The sequence below is a fragment of the Phocoena phocoena genome, chromosome 4, assembly GCF_963924675.1.
Source record: "Phocoena phocoena chromosome 4, mPhoPho1.1, whole genome shotgun sequence".
NCBI lineage: Eukaryota > Metazoa > Chordata > Mammalia > Artiodactyla > Phocoenidae > Phocoena > Phocoena phocoena.
This window is the reverse complement of record NC_089222.1, coordinates 135,742,685-135,758,546: the sequence shown is the minus strand read 5'-3', so window position 1 is coordinate 135,758,546 and position 15,862 is coordinate 135,742,685. Positions and strand designations below refer to the sequence as shown.

The 15,862-nt window shown below is 43.3% G+C and overlaps 1 protein-coding gene across 1 annotated transcript in view; it reads right to left on the bottom strand.

Annotated features, from left to right (window-relative positions):
* Positions 1–451: 451 nt before the first annotated feature.
* Positions 452–15,862, bottom strand: part of MRPS6 (mitochondrial ribosomal protein S6) — a 63,836-nt gene continuing 48,425 nt past the window's right edge. Inside the window, exons 2-3 of the mRNA XM_065877020.1 lie at positions 14,728–14,867; positions 452–641 (exon numbers count right to left, since the gene is read on the bottom strand). Coding sequence (XP_065733092.1) covers positions 452–641; positions 14,728–14,867 — 330 coding nt within the window. The remainder of the gene's footprint in view (positions 642–14,727; positions 14,868–15,862) is intronic.

The following is a 15,862-nucleotide window of genomic DNA, read 5'->3' as shown; positions in this document are numbered from 1 at the left end:
CAGTGCTGGGGGAGGTGACGAGGCAAAAGTTCTTTAAAATCACAGACTTTCACTCTGATCAAAAGTTACTCATATAATACGATGGTCTTAAATTTTTATTTTGCATGGTGGTATACAGTCTGAATGACTAGCGTGTAATCCAAAGTGGTTTTTATAATCTTTGCTCTTCAAAGCAGTGTTAGTGCTGCTGTAGGGCAAAGTCCTCACTGACAAATTACATTCGTGAAACACAATCGAGCAGGGAGCGCTGATGCCATATATTACAAAGTGGCTCTAAGGAGGCCACTGCCCGACTTTTCACAGCAAAGGGGATCAAGAACTAAAAGTACCTTAGAAAAATCAAAGGGCACTGAAAGCACCCTCTTACATAAAGATCAGGCTGGTCAGTTATTAATCCATGGTGCTCAAAAGTGAGAGAATTAAATAGAAGGCTAAAATCTGGTGAATCTTCTCACTTCCTCTTCTTGGTGGAATACAGCTTTTCTTCAAGTGGGACTGGGACAATCCCTTCACACTCTTTCACTTCCTGGGTCAGAGGGTGTTTTACAATATTTGGTCTAATCACATCAATGTCTCGAGACAAATGCTCCATTATGCCTTCAACAGTTGTTGTCGGTGCGTAAAAATCCACCAAGAAATACCTGCAATAAAATAAAAATTTGTGAATGTGCTGCCTTCTGAAATACAGCAATCCCACTATTTTGGTCTATGTTTTTGTTTTACTCCTCTCCACATACAGACATCAACTACCTACAAACACACATACACATCTTTGTCAAAACAGAAACTGCCAGCTGACCAGCTGAACCTAAGTGTAGTGCTGTGCCCGACCCCCCTTTCCTACGGCCTTTCCCATGACACTCCACTGAATTCTTCAAACCATTAGTTGATGCTTTCTGTGAAAACATCTATGAGTCTTCTAATTTTCCAAAGGATTTTACAAGTGACTTAACGCACCTAAGAGACAGTAAGTATCAGCCATACTTCACAAACTAGAAAAAGGTTAAGAAAGGCCTGGGACTCATCTAAGACTATCCAGCACATTCAAGAACTGACAAGGAACAAAAGAAAACTGCTTGAATCTTGGGTGACAGAAAGAATTTAACATTCATCTCCTCAGACCAGACTAATACAGACAGACATCTCATACAGCTCACTGGTCTTCAGTCTTAATAACTTTATCAGTAGTTTGCTGTATGCCGATGCAAAGGAATAAGTGTCTCTATTCCCTGCCCACCCCACCCATGCTCTATTGCAAAAGTTGAAGCCTCACTTGTACTGTTTGGTTTGGACCATGGTGCTGTTAAAGGACAGTTTTCAGCACAGTATTTCAGAATTCTACAATGTTCCAGCTGGTTCAGATGACCTTTGACACCACTTATTTGGTTCCAGCCACACTCTTCTCCCAAGTATATTCCCATCCTAGGTCTTTGCACTCTTTGTGCCTCTACCAGAAATATTCTTCACCCTAGTTCCACACAGTTCATCCCTCACTTCCATCACGTCTTGTCCAAAAGTCACCTTGTCAGACAGCCCTTCTGCCCCACCCACCCAGCCTCATCCCTCTTACCTCCCTTTCTTAATGCTTTATTTTTTTCCCCATAGCACTTTATCACCACTAACACAGTGTATATTTGTTTACAGTCTGTCTCACTCCACTGAAACATAACTGCCCTAGGAAGAAGGACTTTGTTGCTACATCCCCAGCACCTTGAACACAGGCTAACATACATCAGGTCCACAGTAAATATTTCACAGTGGTGTGTTGGCATGAAAGGTGGAATTCTCACAGAAAGCAGGAAAGACCAAAGTAGAAATGAACAAATTCAGCAAGGAAGAACGTTATTAGAAAAAGTATGGCATTTTGTGTAGTTCTACACAAGGAGAGGGTTCAAAACTCATATGAAAAATTCCCAACTTCCCATGTGACCATTCACAAGCCTAGTGGGAAAGTTATTCAAGTAAAAATAATTAAAAGTTAAACACAGAAAAATATATATCATGCAAAAACACTAACCAAAAGAGAGTTGAAGTGGCTACAGTAATATCAGACAAAGGAGACTTCTGAGCAAAACAAAATTATCAGGGGAAAAAAGAGACAATACTTAACGATGGGTTCACCAAGAAGACACAAAATTCCTAAATGTGTACTTACAGATAACAGAGCCACAACATCCAGAAAGTAAAAACTAACAGAACTGAAAAGAGAAAGAGACAAATCCACAATTATAGGTGGAAACTCTTAACATTCCTCTCAGTAATCAACAGACCTAGTATACAGAAAACCAGCAAGGTTAGAGAAGAAGCAAACACCACCCTCAACCAACTGGATCTGACATTTATAGACCCCTCCACCCAACAACAGCAAGATACATATTGGTTCTCAAGGGCATACAAAACATTTACCAAGGACGACCATATTCTGGCCATAAAATGAGCCCAGAATATGGGTTCATTTTCAATACATCTAAAGGGATTCGAGTCATACAGAAAAATCTTGAGAAAATCTCCAAATACTTGGAAACTAAACATACATCTAAATAACCTATGGGTCAAAGAAGAAATCAAAAGGGAAATTACAAAATACTTTGAATTGAATGAAAATGAAAACAACACATCAAATTTGGAGAATGCCACTAAAGCAGTACTTAGCAGTAAACTTACAGCACTAAACATCTATGTAAGACCAGAAGAAGGGCCTCAAATCAATGACCTCAGCTTCCACCTTAAGAAACTAGGAAAAGAAGAGCAAATTAAATGCAAAGTAAGACCAAAAAAGAAAATAATAAAAATCAGAGCACAAATCCCTGAAGCAGGAAAAACAATAGAGAACATCAGTGAAACCAAATACTAGTTCACTGAGATCAATAAAACTGATACAATTCCAATCGGATTGATCAGTAAAAAGAGATAAGATACAAATTACCGGTACTTAGGAATGAGAAAGGTGAAACGACTACAAAGTTTACAGATATTAAAAGAATGGTAAGGGAATATCATAAAAAAAACTTTTGCAATAAATTGACAACCTAACTGAAATTCCTTGAAAAATACAAACTATCAAAACTCACTCAAAAAGGAACAGATGACCTGAATAGCTCTATATCTATCAAAGAAATTAAATTTGTAGTTAAAAACCTTCCCACAAGGATAACTGTAGGCACAAATGGTTTCACTGGCAAACTCTACCAAATGTTTAAGAAAAAAATACCAATTCTGATACAAATTGGTCTGGAAAGTAGGACAACACTTTTGAACTTGTCCTGTGAAGTCAGCATTACCCTGGTACCAAGACCACACAAAGACACTACAAGAAAAGAAAAAAACAGACCAACATCCCTCATAAACATAAATGAAAAGATTTTAAACAAAATTGCACAAAGGTGCAAAGGCAATTCAGTAAAGAAAGGACAGTCCTTTCAACAAAAGGTGCTGGAACAATTTGATATCCACAGGCAAAAAAATGAGCTCTTTGATCCATGCTTGTACCATATACAAAAATTAACTCAAACTAGAACCCAAATCTAAACATAAAACACAAAGCTAGAAAACTAGAAGAAAACACAGGAGAAAATCCTTGTGACCTTGGGTTAAGCAAAGATTCCTTAGACATGACACCAAAAGCACAATCCATAAAAGAAAAATTTGATATTTTAGACTTCATCAAAATTAAAAACTGCTCTTTGAAAGATACTCTTAAGATAATAAGAAGACAAGCCATGCACTGGGACTTGCAAACTCATATTTGATAAAGGACTTATTTCTAGAATATTAAAAACTCTCAAAGTTTAATTAAAAAAACAATTTTTAAAAATGGACATAAAATTTGAAAAGGCATTTCACTGAAGATATACAATGGCGAAGAAGCATATGAAAAGATGCTTAATACCACTAGTCGTTAGAGAAATGCAAACTAAAACCACAAAGAGTTACCTACTAGAATGGCTAAAAAATGACCATACCAAGTGTGGTGAGCATGTAGAGGAACTGACACTCTCATACACTGCTGGTGGGAATGCAGAATGATACAACCAACTTTGGAAACCAGTGTGGCAGTCTCTTAAAAAGTTAAACATACACCTGCCATTAAGATCAAGCCATTCCATTCCTAGGTTTACCCAAGAAAATTAAAGCATGTGCCCACAGAACAACTTCTACATCGATGTTCATAGCAGCTTTACTTGTAACAACCCGAAACTGGAAATAACACAAATATCCATTAACATGTAAACTGATAAGCAAACTGTAGTATATCCATAAAATGGCATACTACTCAGCAATAAAAAGGAATAAACTATTAATACATACCACTGATGAATCTCATAATAATTTCGCTGAGTAAAAGAAACTAGAGTAAAAAAGAGTACATACTGCCTGATTCTATCTAAATAAGATTTTAGAAAATATAAGCTAATCTATAGTGAAAGAAAGGAGATCAGATGGCGGATAAGTGGAAGGAAGGATCACAGGAGGCAGGAGGAAACTTTAGGGGTGACCAGTTTATCATCCTGATTGTGGTGATTTCATGGGTTTACATATATGTGCAGTTTGTGTGTCATTTATACCTCTACAAAGCTGTGGATTTTGAAGTGGTATGTAGAAGTTGAATGAGCAGGACTTGGTGAATGACTCGATATAGAGTGGTGGTGATGAGGAGTAACTACAGCTGATGAAGACGCCGAGGGTTTTTCAAGAAATGAAATAAAGGACTTCCCTGGTGGCGCAGTGGTTGGGAGTCCGCCTGCCGATGCAGGGGACACGGGTTCGTGCCCCGGTCCGGGAGGATCCCACATGCCGCGGAGCGGCTAGGCCCGTGAGCCGTGGCCGCTGAGCCTGCGCGTCCGGAGCCTGTGCTCCGCAACGGGAGAGACCACGACAGTGAGAGGCCTGCGTACCGCAAAAAATAACAACAACGAAGAAATGAAATAAAAATGCCAATTCCTCCACGACCTGGCAAACTTCTTGATCACTGACTTGCACGTGTGCTCAACAATGAGACCACAATTTGGGCTTACTCTGAAAATTACACACCAACCTGGCCAAATCTTCCAAGGTTTAATTCTACTTGTTTATTTCTACTCCACAAAGCAGGCACTACAGTAGCAATCACCCAACTTAAGAACTGCTCATTTGTTCAATGGTTAATTATTGATTACTTACCTTGAGTAAGGATCTGAATTAGAGCCTAAAAAATAAGTGTATGAAGCACCTAGGGGTAAGATGGGAATAAAGACACAGACCTACTAGAGCATGGACTTGAGGATATGGGGAGGGGGAAGGGTAAGCTGTGACAAAGTGAGAGAGTGGCATGGACATATATACACTACCAAAAGTAAAACAGATAGCTAGTGGGAAGCAGCTGCATAGCACAAGGAGATCAGCTCGGTGCTTCGTGACCACCTGGAGCGGTGGGATAGGGAGGGTGGGAGGGAGGGAGACACAGAGGGAAGAGATATGGGAACGTATGTATATGTATAACTGATTCACTTTGTTATAAAGCAGAAAATAACACACCATTGTAAAGCAACTATACTCCAATAAAGATGTTTAAAAAAAAAAGTGTAATCGACCTTAAATTACCTTCTCCTTGTCAACTCTCAGCACTTTTCCCACTCCTCCAACCCCCAATAATTATGGCTGCCTGGTGGCCAGGGCTGGGAATGCTCTCATTCAACATGGCCTCCAGCATCTCTCTTCCCTTTTTTTATCCATTTGTTCTTTCATCCAGTATACATCAAAATGTCTTGCCTAGCTACCATGGACAAGTTATGACCTCACCCTCTGTCTGTTAACATCCCACAATACTTCATTCTATAGCAGCAGTTTTTCTTTAAACACATATATGTCCTCTCTGAGATCCTTCCTCTTTCCTTGCTTTTCGTCTAGTTTCCCTAGAAGTGTCTTCCTCTTTTGCTTTACTCCACTTTAAGCCCTGATAGCCGGAGGCAGTGCACTGTGAAATGCCATCTATTACACAGGGTAACATATGGAGGGAAATGCTTAGCGAGGGCCTGACATGCTCTGGGCACAGTTACCACTGCCAGCCCTGTAAATGCTCCACATTCCCCCCACCAGAGGGTACACAGGTGTCTCTTGCTCTAGTGAGTTAAGCCTGCCCATCTTTACGGTCAAGTATTCAAGTTACTCAGATACCATATCTGGGGTTCAGCAAGCATTGTCTTCTTCCATTTTCCATTCTTCTACACCACAGAGGTATTTTTGTGGGCTAGCCTCTGAGTCTAAACATGTTTCTAAGAGAGAGTGTGTTTACGATAGCCAACAAGCAACTCATCTGCCCACAAATCAGTTATCGTGCAGTCTTCCTGAGCAGTATCCTCCATACACTGGCATTCACCAAATAATGCTAAGAAATAACCCAAAGCTTTTTGGATACCATTTTGTGATAAGGGTAAAAAGAATACCCAAGGATGTAAACTAGAGGCCAGATATTATTTCAGAAATATAAAGGCAAGTGTCTTAGATAGAACTTTCTTTTAAACAGTTCCGGAGGGAGAGGAGGAGGAAGTGGAAGCTCCACTCCATGCGGCAACTCAGGAAGTGCAAGAGGAAGTGGTGCTGGGTGCTGGTGTGGGCCCAGCAGCCTTCTCTCCAGCAACAACTAGCACTGTTCAAAGTGGTTTCCTATACATTATCCCTTTGAATTTTATAATGATTAAGTCGTTAGTTCAAGGTCACTCAGTTACTAAGCTGCCTCAGCCAGGATTCTAAGAGTACATCTTTTGACTCCAGGACATAAGAAGCCACAGAGAACTTTGGGATCACTGGGTTACAGAACCCCAGTGAAGGGGGAGAGGATCGTGAAGACGACGCAGTCCAACCCCTTCTGCTGCTTTCAAGGGAACTGATCTGCACCAGGTCACAAAGGGAGAGGCAGGATCCAGACTCCAGACCCCTCAGCTCCCACTCTGTCAACTACATCTCTTGCTAGCCAGCAATTGGCATTCTGAAGGTTTCTCAAGGATAAAGAAAAGCACTAGAAAAAGGTCTGGGAATCCTAAGCTTGGCTTCAGGAGGCTCTGTTACTACCAAAACCCCTCCAGCCTTTACCTTCTTTTAGCTACTCTGCCTTCCCTCTACCAGTCAGGACACTCATCCAGCAACCAAACCCAAACAAAAGCACTGGCCAAGATGCAAATGGGTTAGTGCCCACAGCCACAGCTGTGACAGTCATTTCATGCTTATCACACTGTTGATCTACGCCTGGGGCGCATGTGGGCAAGACTGCTTCTACTCCCATGCTCCTTATTGCACTGTGGAAATTTCCACAAAAAGGAAACACCACCAAGACAGAGAAGGGGCTAGGAGTGGCTCAGAGATGGGCAGATCTTACTGTATTCAGAGTTGAAAGCTAACCTTACATTCACAGTTAAAAGCTAACCTCTTGGACTTCCCTGGTGGCGCAGTGGTTAAGAATCTAACCGCCAATGCAGGGGACACGGGTTTGAGCCCTGATGCAGGAAGATCCCACATGCCGCTGAGCAACTAAGCCCACAACTACTGAGCCTGTGCTCTAGAGCCCATGAGCCACAACTACTGAGCCCACGAGCCACAACTACTGAGCCCGTGTGCCACAACTACTGAAGCCCACATGCCTAGAGCCTGGGCAAATTAATTTTAAATAATAGCTAACCTCTTACCTCCACATCTCCCTCCAGGGAACCAAGCTGTCCCTCCCCACTGTGAGGGAAACAAGCAGGAGTCCAGGACAATCTCTATCTGCCTTAGCGGCCCAAGCACACAGGTCAATAGTCCTTTAAGGCTTTCCCACACAGAGATGCACTGACCAATTCTTGGTTACTGCCAGGATATATTCTTCTTCTCACTGATTTATCTTGGACAAACTTAACCATCAATGAACATCTACTATGGGCAAACCTCAGGAGACTAAAAAGATGAGGTACACATGGCCTTGACCCCCTGGAACATTAAGTTCAGCTGGGGAGAGAAGTCACAAGGGCCACAGTGCTAGCAGAAACCCAGGCTTCCAAGACCTGCACACATCTCCCAGTCCCGCAGGAGACTGTGGAAATGACGCGGCGGTCATGGACACCTGACTCCTAGCTACTGGGTTTTTCTTTACTTTTTGAATTTTTGAATTTCATTTTATTTATTTTTTTATACAGCAGGTTCTTGTTAGTTACCTATTTTGTACACATTAGTGGGGTTTTCTAACCACAGGTGACCTAAGGAATGACAACGAGAAGTGAAGCCCAGAAACAGCCTACTTGGAGTTGTAGGTCTGGGCAGCTTCTGATGCCTGCAAAGATCCCTTTCCCATGACAACACAGGTCCATAACAGACCTGCAAAAATAGGAATTAGGTTGACAAAACAACCTCAGAACTCCCTACATCCCACTGAAATCTGCCGTGGAGAAGCCATTCTGAAATACAGACGAGCTGCTGTTCAAGGAAGGGGGCCAAAAGAGGGGCTCGGTATCTCCAGAGGAATCTGCTCCACCTTTATCCCACAATGAGATAACAATGTTTGCTTCTTCCCCTAACCTAGCTACGCAGAATCAAAACACAAGACCAAACGTTGTAACACGTCTAACATGTAGACTCGTATCTCCATTCTCGGGATAAGCTCCTCACTCAAGGTAGTTTACAATTATGACTATAATTACAACTGCCTAGACATGCCCAAAAGCTGACATTCAAATAAGGAAAAAAAAAAAAATCAAGTTCTCCAAATAGCCAGTTTTCCATTCTCCACATTTACTCTAATCAGTGATTAAATCAATATATGAACCAATCATTTTGGAAAAATCCAGTTTAGCAATCTCAAATCTAATTACAGTCTACATTCCCAGCACCTCCAACTACATGTTCAGTAGCACCAGTGAAATGGTTCTGCACACCAGGTAGCCAGGGTAGCACTGCTCTCGCCTTCAGCACAAAACCCAGTGATGTTGACATTTCAAGGTGTTTTGTCCCACATGTGGTTCTCATTATAGAATCAATTCATCCGCAAGGTAGACATCAGCTTCTCTCTTTTCTATAGAAAAGCACTTGGATTTTAGGTGACACCAACGCTGCAGAAGTAGAAGCAAGGAAATGATGGATACCGGCAAGGAGAGAAAGGACAAAAAAAGGTTCAGTACACTAGTGCATTTCTCATCACAGTCCCATGTTCAAAAGTTGGAGGAACAGGGAACCATCTCGTAGGCAGAACTGCCCACGTGGTCTTGAAGGTGACAGTTAACCCTTTCTATATTTCTTAAGACACGCACTACAAAACTCTCCACTACATGACTGAAACCCCAAAGAGATCTGAGAAGACCCAGAGAAAGGGCTTGCCCAGGACAGACTGAGCCCAGTGCCACCAAGCATACTCCATCCCCAGCTCAGCTTCTCGAGGGAGCCAGCAGCCCTCGGCGTCCTTTCTGCCCTCCTCTCTAGGCAACAAGACCAGCAAACCACTCAGTGGCCTCCTGACACAAGGCTCTGCAGCCTGCCAGCCCTCACCCACCCGAGTGGCTTCTTGCAATGCACCTAAACGCTAAAGGTTCTATTTGGTTTTTATTTCACTTCCGTCTTCACCCTACAGTTACAAGTTGTCCATAGAAAGTGCCTGCTTGAATGTGAGTTTTCTTTGTCTGTCTCTCTCAGTCACACACTCACTCACAGCCTCGCCCTCCCCCTCGCAGATGAGTGGAAATTTCCACTGAAGCGCTCAGTGGCTCCCCGTGAGTGGGGTGGGGGAGGGAGAGGAGAGGGATTTGTAGCCAGGAAGCCTCTTCAAGCCTTTTGGAACATAGGAAACAGATCCGTTTGAATGCGAGTTCCTAGACTGTATCGGTTAAACCTTGCTGGATTCAGGCTTCACTGAAGCAGTGAATTATTCTCCTTAAAACCAAGACAGCCTCTGCATGGAAAAGCCCCATTCCTTTTTTAAAATCCGTTGGGTCTCATACATTTTAAAAACTACCAAACCTGCTGCAGAATTCTTACAAATCTTGGGACACTGCCACTAAAAGGAAACCTCCAAGGCCACAGCAGCCCTGCCCTGAAACCCCATCGTGAAGCACCTACACACAAGAATGGGGTCAGGATGCGGGCCTGGACTTAATGCTGGCAGGAAAGCACAAGAACATAGAAACGTTAGCTAACGGGAAAACTACAGAGGAGAATCAATCTCCTCTAGAGAGGGTGCCAGCACTCTTGGAGTTAGCTGCAGACACATTTGGAGAGCAAGTCAGTAAAATTCCACTGATTCACCATAGAGCCAGTTATTTTTATCATTCTGCTTACCCGTAAACAGAAGGGTGTCTTATATGTAGGCCCGCAGATCTTTGCTATAAGCACCTATTCACATTTTAAACACATGAGAACAGACAAAGGAGGGACAAAACAGGCAAGAAAAACCTCCTTCACTACTTAAGAGTTCTCATACACACACATTCTGAAGTCAGCCCAATCGCACTGCAGTGAAAGCAGAGGTGGTAAAAACAGTCAAAGCAATCTGGGGCATCCTTTTACAAACAGGCACAAGCCCATCGCTGCATTATAGACTACGGTTTCTTCTAAGGTTCCCTCTCCTGCACCAGAAATCCCTCTTAGTCTCAGTCCAGCCCCATCTAGTGGAAAGAGAGCCTTAAATCAGTCTGTGCAGCCCTGGAGGAAGATGCTAAGGCAGTTCTGGCAGAGGGTGACTGATACTGTGATTCAGTAAAAACCTGCCTCTTCTGAGCAAGGGTCTAAATGAGCACTTACTCCCTTCTGCCTGTGTAACACTGTCCCCTTTTAGACACCAAGGAATACAGAAAGAATTTTCCACAACAACCACCTTGCCTTTCCCAGAGAGTTGATGAGGGTACGAAGGTGAGCATGTGAAAGCACAAAGGAAAGATAATCTGGGGGGGCCCCCAGGAGACCAAAGCAAATCCAGAGCTGAGAATAAATCCCAGCCCCTCTAAGACCATTCCCCACCCCCAACCCCCCACTCTACCCCCAGCTCCTAATCATGCTCCAGTGGTTCACAGACGCTGCCTCGTGAAATGGGTGGTGAGTGAGGCCAGAAGCCTCTGTCGGGAAAAACGGTCCGAAGACCCAAACTTCCCAACCATCCCAACCTGGCCCAAACAGCAAGAGGGCATCCGGTCAACTCTTCCCTGTCACTAGGGGACATAAATGACTCGTCCAATTCTATTGACCCTCAGAGATTATGCGTTTAAGTAAGTTTCTGTGGATCAGCCTGGGAACTTAACCATCAAGTTGTTCCAATGGGAAAACAGGTTCCCAGTTATAAACAATAAACTTACAAATTCCTGGAATGTAACCTGTTCCCAAAGTCAGGACTGACTACGTTAATATTTGGAATATAATGATTATCTTTTTTGGCATAAACTGGTAACAGGCTTGATATAATAATAAACACCAGGTACCATTTTCAAGGTACCACCTCCTCCTTTTGGAAAGCTTCCCAAATAACCCTAAAGTAGCACTATCTCTCCTACCCTAAGCACTCTCTCAGTCCATTCTTCTTTCGGGCAGGCCTGCTTGGCATGTGTGTAGCAGGGGTATGGATTCGGGGGAAGGAGGTGAGATGGGAGGCAGTCACTCAACATGATGGAAGTGCAAGAGAGACGCCTGGCTGTCAGCCTCGGTCAGAGGGACGGTTCTGTGCTGGGCCCCTGCACTTACAGCCCCTTGGCTGGTGCCTAGGTTAGCCATATGCAGTCATGTCTTTAATTCAAGTGAAAACTCCTTGAGATCAAGAACCACAACGATCCTAAGAACCATCCTGAGACCTAGGAATGCCACTAGGATATACCATTTCTTCCCACAAAATGTAAAAGCAACAAACACTTAAAACCAACAGGACCACAATGCAATGTGGATTCATGCAGGGCATCTAGGGCTCACTCGTTAGCCAGTTAAAAAACTGGCTCTCAACATATCAACCTCAGGAGTCAAACCAGTGCCCCACCAAAATTACAGATACGTTTCACGGCCTCCAGGGCTGTTTGAAAAGAGCCCAAGACTTCTGAATGCTAATAAATGCATAACACACAAGTCCACCCTGTTTCTTCTCAACCACTTCATAGAAGTGAACCTTCCCAGCACCTAACACACTGGGGCACATAGTCTCCTTTGTACATGCTTGTAATGCCTTCTGTGGCTATGTCAGTGCACAAAAAGAACTTGACAAGTGAACAAAATGCCTACTACAAACGTCACTGGGGTTAGTGACTATGGGAGGACTGGCTGCAGCTAAGGGAATATCAGACTAACTTAAGCTCCACAATGCAGCCATCTGACACGCCACTCAATTTTAAATCTCCAAACCAGGGAATTCCCAACTACACTAGCCCCTCGTCTCATTTACCAAAAGCCACTGTGAAGAACATTAGTGAGTGTTACAAAAACAAAGTAACATGGTCAAGTAAAATTGACAAACTAGGGCATCTTATGGAAAGGCTTCTCACCATTTATACGCTAAGGTGTGTTGTGAATTTCCAGGATTAGATCATGCAAGGCTTCCCACATCTTTTTTTTTTTTTTTTTTGGCCGCGTTGTGCGGTATGCGCGGCATGTGGGATCTTAGTTCCCCGACCAGGGATCAAACCCGCGCCCCCTGCAGCGGAAGCTCAGAGTCTTAACAGTGGACTGCCAGGAAAGTCACTTTTTTTTTTTTTTTTTTAAGGCTTCCCACATCTGACTGATCACACACACCCTCCATTTTTGGTGGAGCATATCTGTATCACTAGCATTTCAGAGACCACACTCTGGAAAACACTACCTCAAGCAAATAAATACCAGATACTGATTTATCCTCAGAAAAGCAAACTTAAAACATGAACCTCCCCCACTGGGGCTAGGCACCACCTTTTTATGTTGATGTATAATAGACACAGTATGGTATATTTTAAGGATGCTGCTTCTTCTTCTCTGAGGAGTCTGAAAGTAAAAATACAAACCAACAGAAAAACCACCCAGAAGTAAAATCCTTAACTATAAATGAACTAAGTGACGGCAACACAGCCCTTGATGGGGCACCAGCACCTTGTCAGGAATCCGGAATGTAGGTCTGGGGTTGTCAGCAGCTCTGGCTTGATTCCAGGTGAGCTCTTCCCAGATCTGAGCTTATTCTACCCATGAAGGAGAGAGAGTACCACCCGACCCCAGCACTGCACACAGAGGCCTGAAAACCAGATGAATCAATGCGGCAGTTCTCAAAGCGTGGTCCTCACAGTAGCAGCAGCAGCGCTACCCACGCACTGTGAGAAATGCAAATTCCAGGATGCTGGTCACACTAGCCCTCAACAAGGTCAAATCCTCTACTTGGAAAGCGGGCAGAAGAAAGCATTCCTACTGTACATCCCTGAAAGCACATAATGAGGAAACTGACTTCTCTCCCTGTTCAGTGCCTTCCATAACAGAACCTGGCTAATAACTCTTGGCCAAATTTTATATGCTTCTCTTAAAAAAAAAAAAAAAAAAAAGGCAAAAGGATTCATAGCCTTGCTATTAAAACCAAACCCCTTTGTTTGATTTAAGTTTAAAAAAAAGTTATACACACAGTCTCCACTGCTTACTGTTGTTATGATTGCGGAGAGGAATAAGCCACCGAGCATTTCAGGTTGCCTAGCAACGCCGCAGGCACACTCTTCAGAGGTGCTCTCAAGAAGCTGAACGCCAGCACAAAACAAGGTGAAGCAATCAAAAGAAGCGTGCAGTCTGTGCCACGTCTCGGCAGAAGGTTTACAAGCAGTAAGAAAGCCCGGCGTCAGATGTGACTTTACTCGGGCCCATCACGTGTAGCAAACCTGCACAAGGCTGCTCGCCCCACATGACTAAAAGCAGCACCACACAACACCCAGTACTGTCCACAGAACACATCTTCAGAGGTGATTTCATTTGACCACTGTGACAGAGTGGATGGGAGAACGACCACCTGAGTTCAGTATCCAAGGAAGCCAAGTGACTTGGTCTAGGCCACACAGCTGGGAGCCCCAGATGGAGAATCAAGTCTTCTAGTCCTGGACTTTCCCTGCTCCGCTAAAAACTGATTCCCATTTCTCTATCACCTACTTCTAGGAAACCCAACAAAATAAGATTCTTCCTCCAAACCAGAAACCTTGGGCATGAGTTTACAGAAGCGGCAAACCAACCCAACAAACTGACCTTGAAGAATTTCTACAAGGATAGGTATCACTATAAAATCAAATCCTTGACATGTTTGAGGAACTCGCTATATACTATGTGAGAAAAAGGTCCCATTACAGAAAATTGTGATTAAAATTGGCTGGAATAGGTAAAACCATTTTCCTATTGGGGATTTTAGGCTCTGGTTATACACATTAGTAATAAGTACATTTTGCTTGTTATCTGCAACCTTCATATTTACAAAGGATGCACTGAGTAGGTGGACAACACATTGCTCAATGAGGTGTTTTAAAGGCAAAAGTTAAAGAAATGCCAGGGGAAAACAGTGCTTAAGTTGACGAGAAAAGTTTCCCACAATCAAAAGCTTATAAATGTATTACTGCTGGCATGACCTCTTTGGGAGCTCTGATTAGCTTACTGTGGGTCAGCATAAATGCATCCCATCTGCAACACAACATTGCTGGGGAACGTAACTGCACACCACCTGGCACAGTGGGGATCTGACTATGAGCGTCTAATAACTCCTGAGATGAATTACACAGCGCTCTTTACGGAGCCCACCAAAGGCACGTGTCCAGTGACTCACGAAGGACTTACCCTCCCCTGGTGTGCTGCTGACTGTGGGCGGAGATCCTATAAGGAAGCGCACGCTCGCCCAGGTTCTCCAAGTTCCTCACCACAGCCCCTCTGTCCATCAGGGTTTCAAGTGTACGCTTCAAAGCAGCAGCGGTCTCTGGCTGGTTTTTGGTTTTGTTTTTAAAAAGAAGAAAAACACACATCAGAATCAATGTAAGAACTAGAATGATCAAGTGTGCTCAGTTCCAATCATAACAGCTCTATTGGTAGGGATCTTTGGGTAAAAGCAACAGAAACTACTTTTGGCTAACAAAGTTTAAAAAAAAAAAAAAGAGAGAGAAAGACACATTTATCATAAGGATATGAGATAGCTCACAGATACGAAGGAAAATCTGAAGCAGCAGGCCTCGGAGAGTTCAGGGACCAGAGCAGCTCCAGGGATCTGGGAGGCAGGAACTAATGACTGTTGTCTTCAGAGCACCTTGGCCAGGATGAATCAGCGCCAATCACTGTCAGTCCTTGTAGCCCATGATTCAAAATTCAAATTCCAGGGAAAGCATCCTCTTGGCAGGACACTTTGACCATCTCACCAAAACCACAGACAGTCAGTGGGAAAAGGGGTTGTCTCCCAAAGAAAAACTGAGAGATTGTAACCAAAAGGGAGAAAGGATGAGTAAGACCCAATCTCTGCCCGCATGGAGCTTACAATCTAAGAAAGACATGAACTCAAAAACCCATGTAAGAAGGCCAGAAGGCAGAACACCGGAAGTGACATAGGGACCAGAGAGCTCATGAAAAGAGAAAGCACATTCAGTTGGAAGAAGGGTTCCATTAAAGAAAGCGGTCTGGAGGGGAGCCCTGGAAAATGACAATGGGAGATGCAAAGAACAAACAAACCAGGCATTGAGTAAAAGAGCAGAGACAAGAAAGTATTGAGGAAAACAGCTAGGAGTCCCATCTGATGAAGTACAGGACAAGGAGGACTGAGAAGTTAAGATCGTAGGTTGGGTCCAAGTATATAAACAATCAATACCTGTTACTAAAAACCAAAATTGAAACAATATAAAATCCCATCATCCAGAGATAAAAGACTTCAAATATTCTGGTGAATTTCCTTCCAGATAGCCCTCTATGCACATGTATACACCAAAAACTT